At 36.5% G+C, this 20,684-nt stretch overlaps 2 protein-coding genes across 3 annotated transcripts; one reads left to right on the top strand and one right to left on the bottom strand.

Annotated features, from left to right (window-relative positions):
- Nucleotides 1-1,076: 1,076 nt before the first annotated feature.
- Nucleotides 1,077-10,463, top strand: LOC113689855 (cellulose synthase-like protein H1). Of its 2 annotated transcripts, XM_027207648.2 has the most exons (9): nt 1,077-1,391; nt 1,499-1,823; nt 2,956-3,081; nt 3,673-3,789; nt 3,898-4,110; nt 4,748-4,859; nt 5,610-5,797; nt 8,744-9,094; nt 9,816-10,463. In XM_027207648.2, exons 1-9 carry the CDS (start codon nt 1,135-1,137, stop codon nt 10,365-10,367), a joined length of 2,241 nt encoding a protein of 746 aa, XP_027063449.1. In that variant the 5' UTR covers nt 1,077-1,134; the 3' UTR covers nt 10,368-10,463. The 2 variants fall into 2 exon arrangements, with proteins under 2 accessions (XP_027063449.1, XP_027063450.1); XM_027207649.2 differs by lacking the exon at nt 8,744-9,094.
- A 2,436-nt stretch (nt 10,464-12,899) lies between these two features.
- Nucleotides 12,900-17,636, bottom strand: LOC113691135 (NADH dehydrogenase [ubiquinone] 1 alpha subcomplex subunit 13-B). Its single transcript, XM_027209349.2, has 3 exons — nt 17,318-17,636; nt 13,365-13,436; nt 12,900-13,244 (listed from the first exon to the last, which is right to left on the bottom strand). The coding sequence occupies exons 1-3, from the start codon at nt 17,530-17,532 to the stop codon at nt 13,100-13,102; spliced, it is 432 nt and encodes a 143-aa protein (XP_027065150.1). The 5' UTR covers nt 17,533-17,636; the 3' UTR covers nt 12,900-13,099.
- Nucleotides 17,637-20,684: the final 3,048 nt, after the last annotated feature.

Raw genomic sequence — 20,684 nt, 5'->3', positions numbered from 1 at the left:
TGCTTGAAAGCAGCATCGAATACTCGAGTTCGATATGACTCATTTTTTACTCGAGCCATATTGAGTTGAGTTCGAGTTTTTTTACCATTTTACTAAGTCGAGTTTGATTTTTAATTATTGAGCTCGATTGAGCTCGAGCTCAAGTCGAGTAAGGTGCCAATAGTGTTCGAGTCGAGTTCGAGTATAACACTACTCGAACTCAACTCGACTCGTATACACTCCTATATACAATAACAGTTAATGCTCTCCCACATTTAAATACTTTTCTAAATTAACTACATTTTTAAAAAAAAAATTAACATTGAAGACCCTCATAACAATTTCTCAATGAGATTGAGCACTCGTTAGCCAAACTATTTTTTTCTAAACAAGAACTATTTAAAATAGAAATACAAGGGTACAAGATTGCAACTTGAACCCATAATGGTAGGACCAATGTAAATAGAGATTATCCAATCAATATTACAACACACATATGCTGCGTACGACGTCTCACATATTGTGGGAAAAATGTTGAACTAGCTACCAAGACCAGGATTTGGACATGAAGGTGTTCATTATGCAAAACACCCGTCAGTCGGGGCTAATGACTGACGTCTTATACTTGACTAGTATACCGTATTTGTACAATATAATGCTTAAGCAGTAATGTAACTCTAACAAATACTTCAAAATGGAAATTGACATCGTTAATGTGTTATATCATGATTTCTCTTCCATTTGAGCACACCTCAAACTAAATCATCTCAATAAAATTACATTCACGTCAATTGGCTGGATGGATTTCTCTGCGAGTCCCCCTTAGATTGTTCTTGGGACCAATTTGAACGATGCCTTCTGCGTCGTTTGAGCGAGTGGTGTGTGTGTGTTTTCTTTAACATTTGTGAAAGAAACAATAAAATTACATTCACGTCAAAAACCTCAAATATTATTTTGAATCCTTACGAATTGAGCTATCTAGCTAACTTTAGCGGTTTACGGGTTGCTTCTTTGGAAAAAGGTTAGCAAATGCTAGTGTGAAAAACAACTATAAATAATATATGGCCTATCAACACAACTAAAACGTAGTGGTGAAAACAAACTCCATCACCATCTGCTAAGGCCATCTTAGAACTCTCCGCCATTATCCTTGCAATGTCCAAAACAGAAGCTCTTCCTCTCTATGAACGAAAACATCTAACAAAGATCATTCCAAGATTAATTGAACTTACAATTCTTTTTCTTTGCTTTTCCCTTCTTGGCTATCGCCTTCTCCATCTGAAAAACCATGGATTCATATGGCTTGTAGCTCTTTTGTGTGAATCATGGTTCACTTTTATTTGGATTGTTGTCGTCAACATCAAATGGAACCCTATTGCCATCAAAACCTACCCCGAACGCCTTCTGCAACGGTGCCTAGCTAAGCCCTCAAATACATATATGCATAGTATTTCTCGATTTGTGATTCGTTTTCTTTTGCTTATATGTGTTTTTTTCTATGTTTTTGGTGGGATAACAGGAATTTGGAGCTGCCCCCGTTGGACATGTTTGTAACAACAGCAGATCCTGTTTTGGAGCCACCGATTATTACTGTTAACACAGTAATATCACTCTTATCTGTGGATTATCCAGCCAACAAATTAGCATGTTATTTGTCTGATGATGCAGCTTCACCTCTTACTTACTTTTGTCTTGTGGAAGCATCCGAGTTTGCTAAGCTTTGGATTCCATTTTGTAAGAAGTATAATGTTCCTGTTAGAGCTCCTTTTCGGTATTTCTCCGACCAGAGTTTGTTCACCGGAAATAGTTCATCAGAATTCCAAGAAGATTGGAACATAATGAAGGTACTTTTAAGTTGGTATCCTTTTTAATTAGATTGGGTGAAATGGTTAGTCATTCTAGACCATTGCTCCTAGATAAGTTCAGGAAAAAAAAAAAACATCAGGAAAATTAGCTGGTCCTTCTTGGCTTTTGAAAATGGCAGTTAAGAACTTGAAGTCAAGTCACAAAATGTCCCTATTTCTTTCTCGCTGAAGCTTGAGTGTTTTCCTTTCATAAGCTTTTAGAGTTGAGTAATTTCTAGCGTGTCTTGATCACGAGAGAGCGTGAGATTTATAGTTTCTCAATATATAGTTTAATCCGAATCATTTCCTGAATATTTTACCGATTAAATTCTGAGTAAAAGATATAAGGCAAATTCACTTTTTGTACCATATGTTAGTTTTCAATGCAAAACACTAGGCCTAGTTGGTGAATTTAAGAGATAAATTATGTTGATGGAGGAGAGTAAGACTAAAGAGAAGAACAAAAAAGGGTTAAATGTCTTCCACTTTGCGGGAATTTTAGAAGAGAAAAAAAGTACAGAAAAGTCAAAAGATGTGGCTGTGTAAATTTGTCCGATAGTAAAAGCAAGGTTTGTAAAATCACGATCCTACGGAGGATCGATTTTAATTTTACAGAATCGGATCGTAGAAATTTGTGGTATATTTGTAATTTATCAAAGAATTGCAGTCTTTAATTGTAATTAGGAGCTTTTGGTAGGATCATATTTTCATTTACTTGTAAAATGGAGCCTTGTATTTCACAAAATTATAAAAAATTATAGGATCGTACGATCCTACGATCCTATACAATCCTACCGATTCTACTACGATCCTACGCGATCTTGCATAGATTAATATGATTTGCGACTCTATATACGATTCGGATCGATTTTGATTATTTGGATCGTAAGATCGTACGATCCTACAATTCGCATCGCGATTTTGACAATTATAAGTAAAAGTAACATTTCCATCGTGCAAACGAAGAAAGTATAACTAAAATTAAGAAAGGCACAAAATGCAAGATGCCAAAAAAAAAAAAAAAAAGAACGGAAAAAATGGCAAAAAGGGAAACAATCTCTTAAAGAAAGGGTTGATGAATCACATAAATTATGGAGTAAAGACAACTTACTTCTTTGACTCTACCATGTAGGACGAATACAGACGGCTCTGCCAAAAGATTGAGGAAGCTGCTCAGAAATCTGTGCCATGTGAACTTACCGGAGATTTTGCAGCTTTTGTCGACATTGACAGGAGAAGCCATCCAACCATCATCAAGGTTGCTTTTCTGTACATATTATCTCCTATATTATTTTCCTGGCGTCCTAAACCCTTGCAAAAACAATTCACACGTGAATGTAAATTTCAAGCATATATTTGTAACTAAAGTTTGTGAATGGAATTTAACCTATGCCAAGTTGCCAAGTTAAATACCAATTTGGTATCCTATTTGAATGAATAGGGACTTTGAGATTTACTGATTTAGTCTCTTAGCTTAGCTGTATCACCAGGTGTCATTCTAGTATTTTGATTTTCTTAAAGTGTTACACCTGTGGAAACTTCATTCCAATAGAACTTTAGCCCAAAACTTTATCAGACAATAGACAATTGCAGCTTGTATCCTTCCAATTTCTACTTTGCCTATAGTTGAACAAGGTTTTAGACCGGAAGTTCCATTCCAAAAAGATTTGAAGAATTCGTGTTAATTGTAAACTTTAGGGGCTCAAAAGGCATTTAAGATGAAATTTAGTGGCCAACCTAGTAACTATATGGTGCACTAGGAAACTTTCAAGTGAAAATAAGTTTACTTGTACAATAGATGTGATATGTATTACTCTAAATCATCGAAATTATCCAATATGCAATGTAGGTAATATCGGAGAACAAGGAAGGTCTTCCAGATGGGCTGCCTCCTATTGTCTACATCTCCAGAGAAAAGCGCCCAAATCATGCTCACCATTTCAAAGCAGGAGCAATGAATGTTCTGGTAAAACCAAAATTTTACTAGAGTAGTAATCAATTTTCTATTTTATTTTATTTTTACCAAAATTAATGTGCATAAATATTGATAAATTACTTTGGAAATTTTCAATAGGCAAGAGTCTCCGGTGTGATGACAAATGCTCCTTTCATGCTGAATGTAGACTGTGACATGTTTGCCAATAATCCCCAAGTTGTCCTGCATGCAATGTGTCTTCTTCTTGGTGTCAAGGATGAAACGGACTGCGGATTTGTGCAGTTTCCCCAACAGTTCTATGATGGATTGAAGGATGACCCTTTCGGAAACCAAATGGTTGTGATGATTAAAGTAAGTAAATCTCATCATTCCTTCCACCAGCAAAGTTTTAATACTTCTTCCTTTTGGTTTTTTTGAAATCATACTTAAACATTTTTTGCCCTCAAGTATTATGATGTTATAAATCTTCTCCAATGTTGAATTTTAGAAAAATGAATTTGATAACAAAAGAATAACTTATTTGTTCTTATGAAGTTTCACTCCTACAAATGTCGTAGAAAATGAAAGTGAAAAGCTAGCTCCCTACAAAAAAATACATATACAGGGGTGAATTGTTAACAATATAAATTGCTATAAGGCAGGTTAATTTGATTTAAGTGTCTTATTCCCTCTTCTGCTTATAATAAAAATTTGAAGACATATTGGTTCTACCTTTTAATTCCTATATGTAGATTTAGAATTACAAATGATCAGTGATGTTTTACAAACTCGCAAAGCAAAAGCGTTTCAAATGACAAAGAGAAATCGTTACAAAGTTGACAAACTTCAAGGGAGTTGAGAGCAATTTTTTTTTTTTTGGTTGCAATGCTTTAGTCTACAAGAAAATATCAGGAAATGAGTTTGACAAATGCCCTTTGTAATTTGCTTCACTTTGTCTGCGACATGCCATTTGAAAATTACTCCATTTTGTTTGATGTTGTTTGATCAGTACTTGGGGAGAGGATTGGCCGGGCATCAAGGCCCCTTATACGGAGGGACAGGATGCTTTCATAGAAGAAAAGTCATATATGGTTCGTCACCAGAGGACAAATCAGGCCATGGTATGAAAGCTATCATCAATTGGAAGGATAATCTATTTCACCTTGGAAAGCATTTTTGTTGATTATTTTGTACAATAAATACTCCTACATGCACAGAAAAATATCTATATACGTCTCAGGAGTGTTAAAGAAACATAGAAACAATAACAAAAAATTCATCTGAGAAGGCCAATGTTGGAAAAGGAATTACTACTTCCTTCTTTCGTCTCAAACCATGAATAGAACTTTTAATTACCTCACAGAAAGCCATGACCTTATTGTGCTGAACAGAGTAGTAATATTCAATTTTTGAGAGTCACTTGAAAGGATTACGGGATCACAAGTTGAGTTCTGTTTAATTCAAACCAGTTCATGTAATTTGTAAAACTTATATATATATATATATAAATTTGTATAATTTTAGTATAAATTTGAATTTGTCAACTCATACAGACGATTACATCAAAATTATATGAATTTATTTCAAATATAATAAGAATTATATGAATCAATTTGAACTGAATAGAATTTAATTTGTAAGCCCCACGCTCCTGCTTGAAAATCCTTTATTACACGCAAAAAGTCACTTTGTCTTTTTTTTTTTTCCAGACACTTTGTCACTTTATCGAATATGACACTTTTTTCCAGACACTTTGTCACTTTATTCGGTGTCACTTCATCGAATCTGACACTTTTTTCCAGACATTTTGTCACTTTATCGAATATGACACACAAAGGACTTCTGACATTCCATTGCACTATTATTCTCAGGAAAGATGAACACTGGAGATTTAGAGAAAGCTTTTGGAAAATCCACAAAATTCAACAAATTTGTAGCTCAGGCTTTATCTTCATCAAGCAGAACTGCAGAATGTCCTGAATCTATCTCCAAATCCATTGATGAGGCATGCCAAGTTGCTAGCTGTGGTTATGAATACGGTACTGCATGGGGCAAAGAGGTGAGAACATTTTACCTACAATTTGCACTTTCATCCTTTTCATTTGCTTTTACTCTATAAACAAAATTTACAATTTGTAGTTCATCCTTTTCATTCATTTTCACCCTATAAACGAAATATTAAGATGGTAAAACTTAATGGGTTTTTATTTTTATTTTTGACTATTCATACACACATACGTCCATAACATGCACATTTACATTTTTTAGTTCTCCTTACATTTAGAAAGTTTTCTGGTTTAATTTTACCTTTCCAAAAAAATTAACCTTTGAGGCCATACTTAATCCAAAGTTCATAAAGGAATGAAACAACAATATTCTTTAGGTTTTTGAAATTTGGAACATTAAGGATACAAGATAAGTGCGCACACGTGCGAGGAAAAAAAAAAAATATATATATATATATATATATATATATATATATATATATATATATATATATATATATATATATATATATATATACCCACCATTCGAACTCTGAAATTATCACCTAATCTTGAATTACAAGCACTATTCCAAAAATAGTCATACTCTACTGGCAAATAACTCGCTTTGTGTCCACCGAATGGAAGAAACTTATTATTGTTATCTAGCACTAGATGGAAGAACCTTATTGTTAATAACTTTGTCTATAAGAAACCTCTTAAAACACTCCAAATTTTTTAATACACATTCAGAATATCTCAAAACACTTATAATTTTTCCTTTTTTCTTTTTCTCTCCCTCCTTCCCTCCCTCCTCTAAGCCCACCATCCTCTATTGGCACTTCCACCAGCCGGCACCTCTGCCACCACCACATCTTTCCTTGCCAATTTTTTTCTCTCCCTCCATTTCCTCCTCCCTCCTTCCGTTTCTCCTTTCTCCCTCTCTCCTCATCCTCTGCTCTCCCCCATCTTCCTCTTTCTCTTCTTCCCCTACCATCCCTTCTCTCGCCTCACTCTTCACCAAGCCTCCTTGCTCTAGGAGTGGGCAGGAGTCGAGTTCCTATCCCAAACGACAAGTGGTTGACTCGATCGTAACTAATCGGATCACTATTTTTTTGACCCTAATGTGTTACGCTTGTCTCCGAGTACCCCCAAAAAAAAGGTGAGTCATAGGGTACCCACCCCTATTTTCTGTGGTGGGGGAAACTTGGAATGCACCAAATTCTGATTCCATTCGGAGAGAGACTGCAATGGCCACGCTATGGTTGCTACTGGGATTCTTGAGCCTCTTCATTTTGTCATCCTCCGCTCGTCCTGATCATCAAAAGCAATCCCTTCTCCTTGCTCAACATCACTCACACCACCAATAACCTATGTTTTCAGAACCGGACCGGATAGCGACTCGGCCAAGGTCAGGGGTCAGGGGTCAATGGGTTCGATCGGGGGTCGATAGGGGTCGAACCGGATGACGTCATAAATAAAAATTATTTAAAAATTAAAATATTATATATATCATATCTAATAATATATTGATATTAATAAAGGTATATTCATATATATTTGATGTTTCAAATATATTTAACAAGAAAATACAAAGAAATTAGAACAATCAAGTAGCAATTTATATTATTTAATAAATATTAACAAGTTTAGAATTAAAATTATGAATTTAATTGAAAAATAACATCAAATTGTAGGACAATATTTATAAAGTATCAAATATTTGAGGTATACGAATAAGTTTTAACAATTTAGGGGGCCAAAACATAATATTATAAAGTTTGAATTTTTTTAAAAAAAAATTACTGTTGAACCGGAAAAACCGGTTTTTTCCGGTCAAACCCGGTCAAACCGGATTTTGACCGGCTTTGACCGAGTTTTAAAATTTCCGGTTTTCTAAGTTGACTCGGACCGGCTACCTGGCCGGTTCCCGGTTCGACCGGCCGGTCCGGTCCGAGTTTGAAAACAGAGCCAATAACTCCTCATCCACCTTTGCTTTCACATTTGGCTTCGAATCACGGAATTCAACGTCTGATTGTTGCCTCTAGGACAGAGTCACCTGTAAATCCAGTTCCTCGTCCTCCTCCTTCTCAGCAGCACCCATGGTGGTTGCATTGCTTCTCGATTCCCTTGTCCCTATGCTATCTACTGATCAGCCGGTTGTGGTTCTCTCCGCTGTCCTCACTCCCCTCTTTCACTTGACTACCTTGATGTTGCTCGACGTCTCTTCCAATCATATACAAGGTAGAATTCCAGGTGACAACTTGGCTAGTCTCACCAAACTGGTTTATCTCGACATGACGTAGAAAAACTTCAGCGACATCATTCCCAGTTTAGCAAAGTGAAATCGTTGGATTCATTTAGGCTTTAGGGTTAATAACTTAAGAAAATTATAAAATTGCCCCTCTATTTTTTAATATTTATATAATATACCCCGGTTTGGGTACTCGCGGGTTTTTATTTTTATGACTTGTATCCGTATCCGTATCTGAATATTATGGATATTCGACCCTCATCTACTTTGTTGATAGAAATCGGATCGAATATCCTAAATTTTGGTGCTGGTTAGATTTGATCACTCGGATATTCGGATTGACGGGTTTTTTTGCTCACCCCTACCTTGCCCTCCTCCTCACCCACCCTTGCGCCCGGGTGAGAAAGAGGACAGGAGAAGGGGTTGCAGGGGAAGATGGAAAGAAGGAGAATGGGGGAGAAGAGATGAGAGAAAAAGAGAGGGAGAAAAGAAGGAGGGAGGAGGAGAGGAAAGAGGGAAGGGGAGAGAGATGGAGAAAAGTGGCAACTGACGATGATGGCACCGAAAATGAGAGAGAAGGAAGAGCAGATTTGGTGTGGAGATGGAGAAGAAAGAGGAAAAAAAAGAAAGAAAAAGAAAAAAGAATTTTTTTATTTTTTCCAAACCCTAAATACACAAATTTTCTTCAAATTTTATAATAAATTACAGTCAAATTTGATACAAATCCCAAATGGATGAACCGTTGTCCTCTTCTATACATTTTCAGATTGGTTGGATATATGGATCTACAACAGAAGATGTACTTACTGGGCTTAATATCCATTGGAGAGGTTGGAGAACAATGTGGTTGAGGACCAACCCAAATGGCTTTCTTGGGAGTGCTCCATCATGTGGGCCTAATACACTGATCCAGCAAAAGAGATGGTCTACTGGACTTCTTGAAGTACTATTCGCTCCTAAAAGCCCATTCTTTGGAACTCTCTTCGGAAAGTTGGAGTTTAGGCAATGTTTGAACTATCTCTTTTTCCTTCTTTGGGGCCCAAGGTCCATTTTCGAAATATGTTATGCTGCTCTGCCTGCTTGTTGCATTTTCACCAACACAAATTTCCTACCAAAGGTAAAGGCCCATGTTTGTTTTGCAAAATATTCTTTCTATTTATTTTCCTTTTTCTCGTTCTCCTTTGTAAGGTTCAATCTTTGGTAACCGAAATATATATATATACATATATATATATATATATATATATTTGTCTTTTTTTCCCCAAGATATGCACAAGGGTGGATGACGAGTTCATTCAATAGCCATTATCTATGTAAGTATACTTATTAGCAAATTGTAACTTTATATAACCAACATAAACACATTTCTTTTTAAGTTTCTAACAAGATATACTCAAAAGGATGGAAGGAAAGGGATAATAAAGCATGGAGTTCTTAACTCTGATTTTAAAATGTGGAAATAAGCCCCTCAAGTCTTTCATTTCTTTTATATTCAAGCCTTTCAACTATTTAGTTGTATTTGATTCCTAACTAATATATATGATAGAAAGAGCTATATGGTATGAAGTGGCATTTTTCTTGATAAAAGTTGTCTACTTCGACTTTTACCCATCAATTCATTAGCATGTGGTATGAACATGACACTTTTATGGACAAATGTGGCTGGAAAAGTGATTCGGGACAAATTTTTAAGCTTTCAATGTGTAGGGATCTTAATGCATCATTTTCATATGAGGGACTAAAAATAGATGCTATGCAATTGTTAGGCCTATTTGCCATTTTTTTTTGGGACCCAAATTCTTGATTAATAACCTATTTGTAATTTTTTGAACATGCAGGTGAACGAACCAGCCATACTAATACCAATCTCCATTTTTGTGGTCTTTAACACGTATTGTGTGTCAGAATACATTCAAACAAATCAATCAATAAAATCATGGTGGAATAACCACAGAATGGCTAGAATAATTGCCATGACTGCATGGTTATGTGGGTTCCTTAGTGCCATATTCAAGATCTTGAGGTTGTCTGTGACAGTATTTGAAGTTACAAAGAAGGAACAAAGTTCCAGCACTGACGAGAGTGAAGAGAAGCTAGGAAGGTTCACATTTGATAATTCACCAGTTTTTGTGCCTGGCACAACCATTTTGATGGTGAATTTGACTGCTTTGGGTATTGGATTCTTGGATTTCATGCAAGGGAATGGAGGTAAAATAGAGTGGGGAATAGGAGAATTGGTATGCAGCATATGGGTGGTCTTATGTTTTTGGTCATTCTTGAAAGGGTTACTTGGGAAAGGAAAATATGGGATTCCATCTTCCACAGTTTGCAAGTCTGCAGCTCTGGCATTTGTGTTTGTGCAGATTTGCAGATCGAGCTGGGGAATATGAGACTTTTTGTTGTTTTTAAGGTTAACTGGTTGAGTATTGGTTTCATACTTGTATTTAATTTTCACATGTTCATCTAAGAAAGATTTTCATCGTTGATATTTTTTTGGAAAAGCACAGTAAAGCTGTGCTATAATAGTATATCACTTTATTAAAAAAAAAAAAAGAAAAAAGAATGCAGTGTAAGATAATACAATGTTTGAAAAGCATGTTAGATATTTTTTCAAAACATATATTTTCTAAAAATTTCTTTTTTGTTTTATTTTTTTTTTTCTGTAAGAGAAGATTGGGAGCTTGGTTCGGATTTTAAGAAATAAGGAGGGATGTCTGTTTTGAAACAAATGTTTAGTACCGGGGAAAATTGATCAGACTCGACTACTAGATCAAAATGTTCTCGACTAAATACATGACTAAAATTTAGTAGTGTATCAAAATGATTTTTGAAATTTAAATGGGAATAACTCAAGGCTCCCATGTTTACCATTTTGACCAATGTGATCCCCAAAACTTCAATAAAACTAAATATGGTCCCTAACGTTTCTAGATACCTTGCGGCCATTTAATATCTAAAAAGCCATGTGGGCTTTAGCAACTAACATGTGATGAACTACCCGGCGATCTCCTATCTCATTTTCTATTTCACTTTTTATTATATTGCTGTTTCTTCTTCATAAATATCATATTTTAGTTCCTTTTTATTTCTTTTACATCCAATAACTATTAATTGAATAAAAAATAAATACCATAGTGTCAAAAAATTAATATATAATAGAAAATTAAAAATACAATAGAAATTCATAAAAAAAAATCTCATTTACTATGCATTTTGATTTTTTGAGTTTGTTGAATTTTGTGTATTGCTCAATTAATAGTTATTGGACATTAAGAAAATTAAAAAAAATTAAAAAATGTTATTTATGAAGGAGAAACAGCAATATAATAAAAAGTAGAAAGAGAGTAATATAAGAAATAAGACAGAAGATCCATTGCACAAACTAGGTTATCCTGGTGTCTTCATTGAATCGAAAAACAGATTATCTTGAAATCAAAACTGTTGTTGTTTTTCCTGGAGAACTCTAGGGCTGCAAACGAGTCGAGTCGAGTCGAGCTTTGAACTAATTGAGCCGAGTTGAGACTAAATTTTACCAAGTTCGAGCTCGACGGGTTGGCAAATTTCGAGCTCGAGCTCGACTCGAATCAAGTCGAGCCGAGCTCGAGCTCGAAAAAAAATAAAAAATAAATATTTATTTTAAAAAAAATAAATAAAATAATATTTTTTTCTTAATAAATAATAAAATATTAAGGATATATACGTAATTTTACTATGAAAATAAAAAATAAAAAATAAATATATAATATACTTAATTTTATTATTAAATAAAAATAAAAAAAATATATATATATACCTAAACTCGCGAGCCGAGCTTAATATTCTGAGCTCGAGCTCGAGCTTGACTCGAGCCGCTCGCGAGCGGCTCGATTCGTTTGCAGCCCTAGAGGAGTCTTTTTAAGGTTAATAGGTGCTTTTAACAAGTGAGATATATATATGCCTGTTTCAGAAATTAATCTGCAAAAGGTGATAAACTCAAAAACTCTTTAATCAGAGAAACAAACAGAAATACATAGTATTGGGCATATAAGCAACAACACAAACAACCTAATGCCCACGATATTAAAAAAAAAAAAAAAGCTTCTTAAAACTTTGGACACTTAAAATCATAGACTGAACTCATTTAATAAGAGAACTTGAAAATGCTCCATAAAACTTGACGTACTTAGATCAGAATCGTTAACTAGTTTATAGGAAAGCACATCAACTACTGTAACACAATATCAAATAATTTACTTTAAGGCAAGTTGATATTAATGAAGTTTGAAATACAAGAAAGTTTAAACAAAACAATTAACGAAATTTTCTCCACTTTCACTCAATTTTGTCGATAATTGCATCTGCTCATGGCAAAAAAAAAAAAAAAAAAAAAAAAAAAAGTAGAGAGGCAGAGTCAATACGATATAGACAATGCATGGTACAGGCGAATTAGCAGGATGAATCAATTTTGCAATGTGTTATTATTGGAAGAAAAACCACGCGGACACTGCAAAATAAGAGATGTATAGTTTTTTTTATAACGCTTACCCATCTGCATATTTCTACTATTGATAATTTGATATATGCATATGTAAGCTTAAATTTTGGTCAGTCACCATATCCAAATTACTCAAAAAAGGTTTTGGAGAAGAATAACGTGGGTTCATACTGGACATAGGCTATTGTATGAGCTTTTGAATAAGTTACAACTTTCTGGAAAATTATTCTTTCCTTCTCAGTGAATCGATTTTTTAATACTTAATGCACTTGACATCTATGGCATACTTGTAGCATGAATCTCAAGTCATCCAAGGGTCAGCATAATGCATTGAATCAGTTGACAACCAACGTTCTAGTGCATTCTGCAACAACATGCAAAACTAGGTACTTCGACTGTAGGAATTACTATATCAAACCCTTTGCACAAAAACAAAAACTGGCCATGATTGTGCACAACGCATTCATTCAATTGTATGGAAAGAGTATCAAAACATTTTGACAACAGGACTGTCTCGTGAATGTGAATACATGTAAACAACGATTCCCAGATGCATCTTTATTTTTGACAAGACAGGCAACTGGAATGTAAAGTTCCCATGAAATGGAACACTGCTCTAGCTGTTAAATGCCTTGGTAGGCCGCAATCTCACCAGACATCAGGCCGGAGCTCGCCAGTAGCTGGAGGCATCCATCTCCCTGAGTTGTAGACATTCTCACCTACTTTCCATCCAGGAACATCCTTCATTATTCTAGCCTCTTCCTCAAGATATTTCTTCCATTCTTCGACAAATCTGATAAGAGAAGCAAGTACATAAATTAATTAATGGGGAAGTCATCAAGTTAAATGCAATAACTTCAAGAGGGGCACATTCAGTGTGTTCTGGGAGAAAACCTCAACAGAAGTTACTCACCTTTCATCTTCTTCAGCTTGCAGCAGAGGTAAGATAGCACTGCGTGCAGCATACTTTTCTTCCTTCAGTGCCCTACATAGTGCAAGAACTGTCAGCACATAATGCACATAACATTAATGTGTTTTGTATTACTTCAAGCGGAATTCAGTAAAACCAGCTTTGGTTCTCAAAATCAACATTCATCTGTAACTCCTTTTTTGTGGGCAGAGAAGGTAAAAATCATGAGTTTTACTACTGATTATTTACATGGATGAAAAATAAATTCGCTTACGAGTAAAACTCCAACGCTAAAGACTAGTGCTAAAGTAAATGATACCATCCCGCTCAACAGGGAAAAAGATTGAAAGTAAAAGGAAGAAGAGTGGTTTCTACAAACTAGTTTGCATGACTTTAGGAAACAGAAAGGAAAGAATAAAATGGAAGGACAAAAAAAGGAATCAGGAATGTACTCGATAAAATATTCATCAAATACTTGTATGAGTGATATGCCATTTCTGACAAAAACACAACTTAAGATGTAAAGGATTAAACTATGCCTCCCTTTCTTTGCATTTCATTTGGTTCTTTCAAACAGATTCCAACACAAGATCTTAAATCTCCTAGTCTTCTCCTTTCTTCTACTATTGATTCCTTAAATCCAAATATACCCAAAAAGTAGCAACAGCAGTGAAAATTTGGGAAGAAAACCAGCTACAAAATGGTGATACAGAAATCAACTTCTGCTTTCAGTCTTTAAAAAGAAGTCAACCAAAACATTACTATAGACAAACATCCAAAACCACCTCTGCTATCTATCTCGTGTCAATTTATTGGTAGTATCAGCAACACAGCTCAAACGTTCCTTTATTCTTCCAGGAAGTTCTACATACATCTCTACAAGTCTATTGTAAAACAGCCTGATATGGCAGTTGACCACATTTCTTTACTGCTTTCCAAGACTATCTATTGAGTTCAAGAAATTTTCTCTCTCTCATCTACTTCTAGTTGGCTATCTATTGAGTCTGAGAGATTTAGATTTTTTATTTTACTGGTCAGAGAGAACATTTATGCAAAGATATGTCTTGAGATCCTATTCCATTCAATTCTAAATTTGTTACAAGGATATAGGTAAGGCAAGTAGCCAGCAGATATCAATATAGATCAAGCTAACATAATTCTTTCATTTTTCATTCCAAACATTCTAGGCTGTCTAGCCAGTTATACACACTTTTGAATTGTTGGCCCTGTTTGGATGGCCTGTTTTAGCAAAATAAAATTTTGCCAAAACACACATCTACAGTGATCCTCCCTGAAACACTCAAAAAACACCAAAAAACAAAAAGAAAAAGAAAAAGAACATCTACAACACCCCTCCCCCCAACCCTCCCCTGACCACCATCCCTCCGCAAACCCCTGCCACCCCTCCTCCCTGCACACCACCCTGACCCTCCCTCATCTCTCTTCCCCCTTATTTTCCCCTCTATCCTTCTTCCCTCCTCCTTCCCACTCCCTCCAATCATCCCCATCCCCCTTCGGATCTATTTCAAACCTGATTTGGAGGGTGGTTGGGGTGGGGGAAGAGGGGAGTGTGGGAACGAGAGAGGACAAGGGAGATGGGGGAGGGTAGCTGGCAGAAAGGGAGAGGGAGAGGCAGAGGGAGAAGGGAGGAGGTGGTGGATGGAGGGAGATGGCAGTGGAAGGACGAGGAGGGAAGGGAAAGAGGGGAAGGTGGTGGGTAGAGGGGCATAAAAATAAATTTCCTATCATACTAAAAACCAAACCCCAAAAACACATTAAAAAACTCCTAAAACATCACTTCAAAAACTTTTATTAAAACACCCCAAAGCGGACCCAATGTTTTAAATCACCAGGAATGAGGAGAATATTGCCAGCATCTCTTGCTAAACATAAACAGGTATATAATGCTTGGAGTACAACTGAGACTATTGCACTTTATATTCCCAAAGTAACAGATCTTCTACATAAACATTCACAAACAATAAGTTGCTCTTAGCAATAGTCCAACATCGTCTGCACATCATATAGACCACATCATATGAAGGATGAAATTGTGGACCACATTCTTCGAACCAAACAACTCTAAGCTTCAAGTATTGGATAAAATATTGTAGAAGTAGCTACAGTCTCAATAAAGTTTCTACCGATGTGTTGAACTGTATCGTGGTTAAAGCGACCTAAATTGGAGCATTGATCCCACTGCACCACAATTCTCAAAATTTCCTCTTCTTCTCTCTTCCACTTCTTTTTCTTCTAAACCTTTTGCATTCTTAAAAAATGGGTCCACCCCCCCTCCCCAACCCTCTTTAGCTCATTTACTTGGATTGAAAGATACTAAATGCAGTTTGGTTCAATAAGAGCTTGTTTGACATTGCTCATCTACCAGTCAAAGCAAGCTTAAGCAGGTTTTACTGTTTGCTGACTCTATAAGCTCGGCTTGAATCAGCTCAAGCATAAAACTTGAAATTTACATGAAAGTAAACTAAGCTAGTTAAGCTTGAACTGAGCTTGGCATGAATAACAATCAAGCTGAACCCTAACATGATTTCAAGCTTGTTAAGGAAAAGCAAGCCAGAATAAAAATTACAATATTTGGCTCTGAGTAGACTAACCCTAAGACCTACACAACAAAGCCCAGCCATTTCCCAGAAGCCCTACAAAGAGAACCACCATCACCAGAGCTTTTACATTAATAACTTCAAGCATCAGAAACATTAACTGTTCAGTAGTTTGCAGATAAAGCCTGGGTACAACTGGAGATCATGTATTCCCTATTCTAAGTGCAGCAAATGCGGGAAATGTTAAATATCTAAAATAACTACACAAAAACGACATTGATTTCTGTTGTGTTTGATGTCTTCTGATAAGGGATGTGAATTAGAAATATTCTCCACTAATAAGCATGTGTGGAATCATCAAAGTTTTTTACTGTTCTCACTTTACAGCAACAACAACTATTAATTACGTATACCTTGTGGAAGGAAATACTATGTACAACAGTAGATAGACTCAAAAACCAACTTCCTCCTCCAGCACAAATCTTAGAAACACACTTCTCTTTTACAGCATCCAGCTTCAACTGATAAGAAAAGATCGACATCCTAACTCCTTGTTAAAAATTAAAAAAAGAAGAAGAAGAAAAAGAAAGAAGAAGAAGATGGGTGTTAGTAGGTTCTTCTTCTAGTAATCAAGAGGGCAATCATGTGTGGCAGGATTCTTATGCACCTAAACTTCTTTTGATGGGCTTAGGACCTTTCCCATTACCTTGGTAGTGAATCGCACCACGGCGAATTTTACAAATACTTCAAGTAGGATAACCTATTCAGTATCTATGCATATGAATGCACGTCAAACCAGAAAGCGTTGAATTTGCAATAAGATTTACATTCTGTAGCCAGTCCAATTTAAGCAAAATTTCAATCACCAGCTCACTAATATTAACTAACAAAAGTTATGAAACACATTTAATACTTATGCATATCATCAACATAAGACACGTGTAAAATAAGGATGAGTAGAACCAATAACGCTTATAATGTTACCAGCAGCCTACAGGTCATTTCCAACATTTCCAGGCTTATTGAGTCCATGATCACAAAATTCAGTCTCCATACACTCCCAAAAAAAAGTTGCAAATTTCTACTTTATTTCTGCCCAAAACTCCAATAATATAATCCTATATATCCAAGAATTCATACTAGAACCAACAAATAATGGGCAATAGAGAGAAAGAACTGACACCCAAACTAATTGAAGCCCTAAACTTGATAACAAATTCTGAATCATGCAAAAGACACACACGTAATTTCCACATTTCTACTCTCTTACAGTCCAAAATACCACAATTATTCATCTATTAAAGAAAAATCATAACAAAGCCTCTGAATATTAGAAGACAAGAAGAACCCAAATCAATTAAAGACCAAAACTTTATTTAAGAACATTATTAGCCTTACCGACGGATCTTGTTGCCTTTACCGACTTGGTACATGCCATAGGAAAAAACACCAAAAGCGGCTAGGAAAATGGCCATGGCGCTGGGCCCTGAATTGGGGATCCGTCGAGCGTATCTAACCGGGGCAAACCCACCCGGTGGTGGGCCGTCCTGGACAAGCGGCATATCCTTCACGCTTGCCATTCCGGGTTTGCCCCTCACCACCGCCTCCGTCATCTTGTCTCCGATCTCCTACCGTGTGTTTCTATGTGTGTATTTTTGTTTATTCTTGTGTGTGTGTTTTTGTGGGCTTTGTGCTCAGCTGAATGAGCGAGCGATGACTAGAACTTTCTTTCCTTTTTACATTTATTTCATTTAATTAGGGACGAATTGAGAAGGCGTGGAATTCTGTGCGTCAGATCTGCCACGCCTGCCTTGTGCACTGATGAGTAGTAAACAGGCTGAAAGACGAACAAATTTTATTCGATAGTTTGGATAGAGTATTATTTGGAATAATTACTGTAGCATTTTTGTGATGTGATATATGTGAGATAAAAAATTAATTAAAAATATAAAAAAGTGGGTTCAAAAATATGTTTATAATACAAGCAAAATATTTTTTGAAATAATTTTACTATCCAAACACTACTTTAAAAGTTACTTATCCCAAATTAGAAGATGAGTCATCCTACATTATCAACTTCGTACATTAAGGTATACATCTTTCATATATACGAGTCTTTTTCCTTTAATCTCTAATATAATCTCGTTGGACTCTCCTTCCCTCTCTTAGATTATGGATAATTAAATACTGCTGCTTGAGGAAAAAATAACTAAATCTTGTCTATAATTAACTAATTGTCGAATCAAATCGAAATGAATTCTCATTGAACCAAACTCAATTTGCACCGGGTGGGAGAGCTCCTATTCCCTGTTCCATCCCAGATTACCTGTCAGAACTCAGCAATTGGTTCCCAAATTCAGCAATTGATTGTTCCAATTGATCGAGGGATTTTGCCCCAGGGAGCAAACGTTGTCGTTCCATTTAATAGCCAGTAGAATTAGTAATAAGTAGGACGACGTCGTTTAGCTTATAACAGAATTAGTTAACAGAATTCTTATTCGGTTGCTTCTGCTTATTTGTAATGCGATGATTGGTGAGGAGGTTATCAGATTTTATAACAGAATTTCCTTCTTTTTGTTACTTTCTCTCTCTAACTCTCTCCCTCTCTCAATTCTCTCTGTTCTCCTGTGCAATTCCGTCTCAAATCTCTTCTTTCTCCCCTTAATTCTACACAAATTCAGGAATTAACTTCAATTTCAGTCACATATGGATTCTGAGGCCTGACAAGTGGTATCAGAGCAGGCTGAATCCTTGGAACGAATCAGGATCCATGGCAGAGAGCACTAGGTTCAAAACCTTGGAAGATCAAATCAAGAAGCAGGAAATCAGACTTCAAGAAGTAATTGAAGGTCTGCAGGCATCGCAAGCTCAACAACAGCAAATGCAGATGGAATTTCGCTCTGGATTGGAAGATAACAGTAAAAGGATGGAGAATCTGGTAGCTGAGATGAAGCAGGAACTTAGCGGCTTCATGAGAGCTGTAATAGGCAAGGAAAGAGCTATCTCTGATGAGGAGCGGCCGAGGATGGATCAAGCACCTCTGTTACCAACTCCACCTCCAAATCAGAGACTCCAGCTGGGGACAGACAACAGTAGAACTGCGAGGAGAGAAACAAGTAAGATTCTGGTACCCAACCCTCCCAGAATTGATTTGCCTATGTTCAGTGGTGAGAATCCGAGAGAATGGATTAGGAAATGCAATAAATACTGTTTAAATTACCAGATTCCTGAAAATCAAAAAGTAGAAGTGATAGAAATGTATCTGGAAGGCAGGGCTGATAACTGGTTCCAGGGGATTAGGCTGGAAAAACCAGATCTGACTTGGAGAATGTTTGAAGAACTGTTATATAGAAGGTTTGATAATAGAAATGGCCGGGATGTGGTAGAGGAATTTAATAAACTTAGGCAGTCAGGCAAGGTGGAAGATTACCAGGAAAAGTTTGAGGAGCTAAAGACCATGATAATGATTAGGAATCCATATCTAGATGAGGAGTACTTTGTATCCAGTTTTATCAGTGGACTTAAGGATGAAATCAAAACTATGATCAGAATGTTGAAGCCTACGAATCTATCAGAAGCATTTGAACTAGCTGCACTACAGGAAGAGGCTCTGAGGCTTCAAACCAGAACCTTCAAGGAGGGGGGTAAAACTGTCCTTGAGGATAGGTTGGGAATTTCCAGAAATTCATCCCCACACCAGGTCCACAGCTCTCAATATAGGGTGCCTTCCACCAGCACCTTTAGAAACACCCCATTCAGAGGCAAACCTGTATCCACGGCAGGATCTGAAACTAGGAGACTTTCACCAGAAGAATTACAATACAGGAGGAACAATGGACTTTGTTTTAAGTGTGGAGAGAAGTTTGGCCAAGGCCATCAGTGCAAGCCTGGCCACCTGAATCTTCTGGTTACTGAGGAAGAGAAGGAAAATGAGTTTGAGGATGCGGTAGGAGAGCAAGATGAGTCCACTGGAAATCCAGGACAAGTCATGGAGATGTCCTTACATGCATTATCAGATGCCATGAAAAGAAAAACAATAACACTGGTAGGAAAGTGGGATGGGGAGGAGATGCTCATACTTGTTGACACAGGGAGTTCAGATAGCTATATTAGCAGTGAGAAGGTGATTGCATTTGATATTCCTTATAAGCTAGTGGAACCGTTCTCTGTGATTGTGGGGAATGGAGCATGTGTGACTAGCAAAGCCATTTGTCCCAAGGTCACATGGGGAATGAACCAGCACCAATTCTGTTTTGATCTCAAAGTAATGGATTTAAGTGGTTGGGACATGATTTTGGGAGTGGACTGGATGACTCACTATAGCCCCATCACTTTTGATTTCCACCAGTTAACCATATCCCTGCATAGTCAGGGTGAAACGATACAGCTAAGAGAACAGGCTGAAGACTGTGATTTGGACCTTATCAGAGGAGGTGACCTGAGGAACTTCATTGAATATAAAAAAAAGATGTGTTTGGCCCTAAGGATGTGTCAAGACAAACTGTCAGAAGAGTCTGAAGTGCCTGCTGAGGTTCAGGAGGTCCTTGGAAATTTTCATGATGTCTTTCAGACTCCTGTTGAGTTGCCCCCTCCCAGAGAGATAGACCATGAGATTCCACTGAAACAGGGAGCACAAGCCTTCAAAATGAAACCATATCGTTATCCTCATTCTCAAAAAGGGGAAATTGAGAAGCAAGTGAGAGAAATGCTGCAGCATGGGATAATTATACACAGCAACAGTCCTTTTGCTTCTCCAGTGTTACTG

This window comes from Coffea arabica, chromosome 5c, assembly GCF_036785885.1.
Source record: "Coffea arabica cultivar ET-39 chromosome 5c, Coffea Arabica ET-39 HiFi, whole genome shotgun sequence".
Taxonomy (NCBI): Eukaryota; Viridiplantae; Streptophyta; class Magnoliopsida; order Gentianales; family Rubiaceae; genus Coffea; species Coffea arabica.
Note: the sequence above shows the minus strand (reverse complement) of the source record. Positions and strands in the feature narration are given on the sequence as shown.

Coding starts and splice junctions, on each gene's coding strand:
- LOC113691135 (XM_027209349.2), bottom strand. CDS start 17,532: ATGACGGAGGCGGTGGTGAGGGGCAAACCCGGAATGGCAAGCGTGAAG. Junction 13,437..17,317: donor AAAGGCAACAAGATCCGTCG/GTAAGGCTAATA, acceptor TGCACTATGTAG/GGCACTGAAGGAAGAAAAGT. Junction 13,245..13,364: donor CAAGCTGAAGAAGATGAAAG/GTGAGTAACTTC, acceptor TTCTCTTATCAG/ATTTGTCGAAGAATGGAAGA.
- LOC113689855 (XM_027207648.2), top strand. CDS start 1,135: ATGTCCAAAACAGAAGCTCTTCCTCTCTATGAACGAAAACATCTAACA. Junction 1,392..1,498: donor CCCGAACGCCTTCTGCAACG/GTGCCTAGCTAA, acceptor GTGGGATAACAG/GAATTTGGAGCTGCCCCCGT. Junction 1,824..2,955: donor AAGATTGGAACATAATGAAG/GTACTTTTAAGT, acceptor TCTACCATGTAG/GACGAATACAGACGGCTCTG.